The sequence below is a fragment of the Vombatus ursinus genome, unplaced genomic scaffold (assembly GCF_900497805.2).
Source record: "Vombatus ursinus unplaced genomic scaffold, bare-nosed wombat genome assembly UNPS02009212.1, whole genome shotgun sequence".
Taxonomy (NCBI): Eukaryota; Metazoa; Chordata; class Mammalia; order Diprotodontia; family Vombatidae; genus Vombatus; species Vombatus ursinus.
This window is the reverse complement of record NW_020948990.1, coordinates 1-5551: the sequence shown is the minus strand read 5'-3', so window position 1 is coordinate 5551 and position 5551 is coordinate 1. Positions and strand designations below refer to the sequence as shown.

Below are 5551 nucleotides of genomic sequence, written 5' to 3'. Positions count from 1 at the left end.
TGAGGATCAAAAGAGATTAAGTGAATGACATGTTTGTAAACTTCAAAGATGAGAGAAATGTCAGCAGTTATTATGCAAAATTCGACTCAATTGTCATTTGATTCCCTGCTCCTAAGGAGGCACTAGTGGGAGCTAGGTGTCAGGGAGGCACAAGGGTAGGCTACAAAGGCAAGAATGGATTTAGGTTCAGGGAACCTGGCTTCCAATCCAGAGTTTGCCCCTTATTACTATGTTTGGGATCTTGAGCAAGTCATTGTAAAATGAAGATGTCTGACCAAATGATCTCTACAGTGTCTGAGACAATACAGCCTATATACTTCCTAAGATCTCCTCTCAATGGGTGATTGTATTCATAGTGATGGCAGCTCATTTTTAGTGTTGATATATTTTGGATTCAGTTACAGATTTTCTTTAGTTAGGAAGGTGGGTATATAGGTCTTTAGTCTTTGCAGGCTTCCTCAGCTCCCATCCCCCAAATGGAGACTCTCCTTTCAAATATAGTTAAACCCAAATGATAGGGAATATAATAACTATATTTACCGTTCCCTGATAGGGATATGATTGCTCTGTATCAATGCCTCCATTTTTCTTCACATATTGAAAGGCATTATCCATTAAACCACCATTACAGCCTTCGTTGCCATAATCCTTAGAGCAGTCAACCAAATTCTGTTCACTAAGTGAAACAAGTTTGCGTGTTTTATGGAACCACTGGCCTTCCAGGGAACCAGTTGCACTAAATGCCCAGCAAGAACCACAATGACCCTGCAAAGGTCCAAAGGAAGTACTGGTTAGTATACAAGATAATCTTACTCATCTTTTAAGAGATTGTTTTATCAATCATAAGCTTCACTGAGCTTTATTTGGGTTATCTACAGATCAAGCTTAAGCAACTTTTCATACCTGATTCTTAACAGGAGTTACATAGCCTTTTTCTCTCCAGTCTACAGATTCGGGCGTCTGTACAAGGAGAGGTTCACGAAACAGAGTTCCTTTATTCCTTTGAAATCTGTTTTGTCTAAAACCATTCATCACCTGCCTGAATTCATCACTGGTCTAAAATGAAAAGAAAGGTGATTTACATTAAGTATGTCTTGAGCAAAAGATAACTGACTACTCAGCATTAAAATCAGATTGTAACAACACACTCACCATATCGCCAAACTTGTTCATTTCCAACTGGAAACTATGCTTGCCAGCGCTGTACTGTCGATTGTGCATTTCAATCATTCTCATATTCTTCTCCCATGTTGCTCTCCTCCAATTATCTTCATTCTGAAAGTAAAAAAAAAAAAATGTAAGGTTCAATAAGCTTCTGCTTATATTATTACACATACTAGTAAAACTATCCTCAGACCAAATCCACTATCAATCACTTGGTTAACACCCAGTTGGGATGGTGACCACATTGAAATATTGCCATCCCAGAAGGAGTTCCAAATTCTGATGCTACAGACATCCCTAGCCTCTAAACTTCTATGAGAAAAGCAGCAATGCTGAGCAAATGAAGTTCTTGTCTGGATAATCTTTGGCTTCTGGTGAAAGGACATTTCATTAGTCCACCTTGGACATGCTGTACTCATTATAGTTGGGGGAAGAAGTAGTTTAAAGCTTACCGCTCCATAGGTCCTTCTATGTTTTGACTTCCATTGGTGCCATTTAGCATCTAAAGTCCGGTCAAGTTGTGGAACAACTTGTTGTGCAGCTACTATCCCCAAGCACAAGCAAGCTAAACACACATACAAATTCATGTTTCAAACCTTAAGGGGAAAAATGGAAGAAAGCGATAGAAAATGTGTAAGATTAAAAATCAAGCCAAACCAAAAATCTAATTCTTGGTTTTTTTTGGGAAATAAACAGTCTTCACCCATCAATTGGGGAATAGCTGAGCAAGCTGTGGTATATGAATATAATGGAATACTATTGTGCTATAAGAAATGATGAACAGGCTGACTTCAGAAAAACCTGGAAAGACTTGTAGGATTGATGCTGAGTGAAATAAGCAGAAGCAAGAGAATGTTGTACACAGTAACAGCTATGTTGGGCAATGACTAACTTTGATAGACTTAGCTCTTCTCAGTAATGCAAAGATCTAAGACTTCTCCAAAGGCCTCATGATGGAAAATGCTATCCACATCCAGAGAAAGAACTATGGAGTTTGAATGCATATTGAAACATACTACCTGTTATTTTTTTCTTCTATTGTGTTTTGTTTCCTCTTTCTGGTGGTTCCTTTTATTGGTTCTAATTCTTCCTTAGAATATGACTAATGTGAAAATATGCTTAATAGGAATGTATATGTATAGCCTATATCAGATTGTGTGCCATCTTGGAGGGGGATAGAGGGAGGAAAGGGAGAGGGAGAGAAATTTAAAAAGCTTATGGAAGTGATTGTTGATAAATCAAAATAAATTAATAAAAATTAAAAAAAAATTTTCCCAATTGAAAAACAAATTTTATTTCACCAAATATTCATACAATATTTAGTTATGTGCTAAGTATTGTATGTGGGGTGGGGTACAGTGAGGGTAAATGATGTAATGCTGATCTAGAGTTTTTCAGGGAGTTTAGACATTGATACAATATTAAAACCAGAGACAATGCTCGATCAGGGGCTAACAATAATAGTACAAATAAGAAAAATGGACATCCAGTTCAAAAACTGTAACTGTTTTTAGAAGCTGAAATGTGCTCCTAAATTTTATGGCAGTGGTTCCCAAAATAGAAGCCAAGGTCTGACCACAGTGAGTTAGAGGCAGGTGGCACAGTGAATAGAGAGCTGGACCTAGGGTTAGGAAGACCTGAGCTCACATCCTGCCTCAGACATTTAGTAGTTGCTGTGGGGTTGTAGGCAAATCACTTAAACACTCTTAGCCTCAGTTTCTTTATTTGTAAAATGGGGATAATAACAGCACCTACCTCACAGGGTGGTTGTGAGGATAAAATGAGATATTTGCAAAGGGCTTAGGAAACCTTAAAGCACTAGCTTTTTGAAATTATCATTGTTGTTAACAACTCAGAAGCTGAGGTACCCGTTCCACTCCCTGTCAACCTACAAGGCTTGTCTAGTGTAATACAATTACACTAATAATCTCTTACTCAGTCTTCTCTCTCAGGTTCCCCAACTAAAGGCAGCTATGATGAAACTGGTACCAAGAAGCACCATTTGGGAAAATGGGGGAAGGGAGGGAGTTGTAGCTGAAGCTGTGACTAGTAAAAGACTATCTCTCTCCCTGTGAGTCCCACAGGATGAGGTAAGAGTTTGTGGGATACGCACATTTTATTACATTATTTTTCTCCTCCAACCCATCCCATTTCCAAACTATGACAGCTATTATTGTCAAGGATACCATAGGCCTTCCCAAGTTCTCACCTCAGTCTCACCTTCAACTCTCCCTTGACTTAGCTATCCAATTGCCAAAGCATCTGTCTTTGTTCTTCACAAAAGCCTAGTTCAGGCCCTAATCACCTCTCCAATGGATTTTTGCAATAGGCTTCTAATTCATCACATGCCCCCAAGTCTTCCTCCATTCCATCCTATCCTCACACAGCAGCCAAAACCATTCTAAAGTGACCATTTTACTCTTATAATCTCCAGTATTCTCCTGTGTTTCTGTGGTCCATAGGATCGTATTTATTTCATTTTTATCTGATACTTTAAAAAAACTTCTGTTTTTGTGTATTAGCAGTAGCGCATGTATAATTTATAGAACACATTGGGGGAGCACTTATTTTAATTTTTTAATTCATTAAATTTTTTTTTTCCTGATGGAGGTGTGTGTGTCCTAGCAAAAGTCGGCAGATTGCTGCTTTATTGAGGGCAGGGGCTGTCTTTTGACTCTTTATAACCCCAGTGCTTAGCACAATGATGGCACATCACAGGTACTGAATAAATGTTTTTCTTAAAGCCATTACAACATGTCTAAGCCTCTCTCTAAACCAATCACCAAATGCCCCTTCTCCAGAACTCAACACAACTCCATTTCTCAGGACCATGACCAAGCAACATACTAGAGTAGAATACAGATAGATTTGACATCAAAGTGACTGAGTTCAATCCTGGCTTCTGCCACTTACTACCATATGGGCATGTCACTTCACCCCAGGGCCTCAGTTTCTTTGAGATCCCTTCCAGTTCTAAATCTTTGATCCTATAGAGTCTAAAGGTAAGGCTTTAGAGTCAGCTGCTGATAGAAGGAATGGAGAAGAGGAAAGCCTTTTCTGTCTTTTCTACAGCAGAGTGAAGTAGCCACCTCCAGACTTTCAGATCCTATCAGGTTTAGATCCAAAGGCTCTGCAAGCCAAAATCCATCTTTTACAAATACAAGGAACAGGAAGCAGGTCACTCAAAACTCTGGACATTTAAACCTCCTGCATCCAAAAACAACTTCTTCCCTGACTCTCTCCTAATAAGCTCCACCTCTCCAATCCGGGAAAGGAGGTCACGTGGAGGCGCCCATGTGAGCCAGGACCCCCAACACCACTAGCCAGGGGGGAAGGGACTTGGCTGGAGGCCAGGAGCCACCCCTCCCAACACTATCCCCATCCCCGGGGCACCAGCTGCGAGGAGATTTGCAAGGCATTGTAAGGGGCCTTTCAAGCGAGCCCCGGGACCCGATCTTTTCCTCCTCCTCTGGAGCACAACCTTACACACATACTCAAGCAAGTACATTTACACTTCCTTAGCCCCCCACCCCCACCCCAGGGATGTCTGCAGAGTTTGCAACCAGAGGAAATCCAGAACTGCTCCAGGTCATCGGAGATGAATAAACCCAGGAAAGGGAGGCAGAACAGTCCCAGATCAGATCCAGGAAGGAAGTCACAGGTCATCCTGGGGCGGGCCCCTCCTCATCCCCAAATCAAGCCAAAACGTGACCCTCCTCACCGCCCCCTCCTCCCTATCATCTCCTCTCCCATTAAGTGCGGGCCAAAAACACACCCCAGCCTCCATAAGCAGCGGACTCAGCTCCCTGCACTTCCGTAATAGTAATGATAATAAAAAGAAAAGGCAAACATACCTTTAACGCTTTTTAAGGTTTGCAGAGGGCTCTACAGATGCTCCCCGATTTGAGCTTCCTAACAACCTTCCTGGGAAGTGGATGCTATTAATTTGTCCTTGTTTCACGGTGGCCTCAAGAAAGGCTACAACACCCTGAAGTCCACCGCCCCCCATCCCTCGTTCTGGTAGAACCCACAACACACACACACACACACACACACACACACACACACGAACCCACAACACACACACACACGAACCCACAACACACACAAGAACCCACAACACACAGAGAGCTGGCCAAGCTCTGCCCACCCAGCCGCACAAACTCTTCCCCAACCATCCCCCTTCCCAAGTCCGGGCTCTGTCCCCCTCTTTCTCTCCTTCCCATCCCGGGGGTCCCCCGGAGCCTGAGGACTTTGCCCCTTTCCGAGCCTCTCCCTCGGACCTGGGAGCTGCGACTCGCCCAGCCCTCACCTGAGCGTCTCAGCAGCGGCGGGACCTGGGGAGAGCCGGACCTCTAACAAAACTTGAGGGTCCGGGCGGGAGATT

The 5551-nt window shown here is 42.6% G+C and overlaps 1 protein-coding gene across 2 annotated transcripts; it reads right to left on the bottom strand.

Annotated features, from left to right (window-relative positions):
- Positions 1 to 482: 482 nt before the first annotated feature.
- LOC114035871 (cathepsin L1-like) lies at positions 483 to 5551 on the bottom strand. 2 transcript variants are annotated; one of them, XM_027852262.1, is made up of 6 exons: positions 5477 to 5500; positions 5019 to 5088; positions 1617 to 1760; positions 1153 to 1275; positions 904 to 1056; positions 483 to 765 (listed from the first exon to the last, which is right to left on the bottom strand). In XM_027852262.1, the coding sequence occupies exons 3-6, from the start codon at positions 1749 to 1751 to the stop codon at positions 502 to 504; spliced, it is 675 nt and encodes a 224-aa protein (XP_027708063.1). In that variant the 5' UTR covers positions 1752 to 1760; positions 5019 to 5088; positions 5477 to 5500; the 3' UTR covers positions 483 to 501. The 2 variants fall into 2 exon arrangements, with proteins under 2 accessions (XP_027708063.1, XP_027708062.1); XM_027852261.1 differs by lacking the exon at positions 5019 to 5088 and having other exon boundaries at positions 5477 to 5551.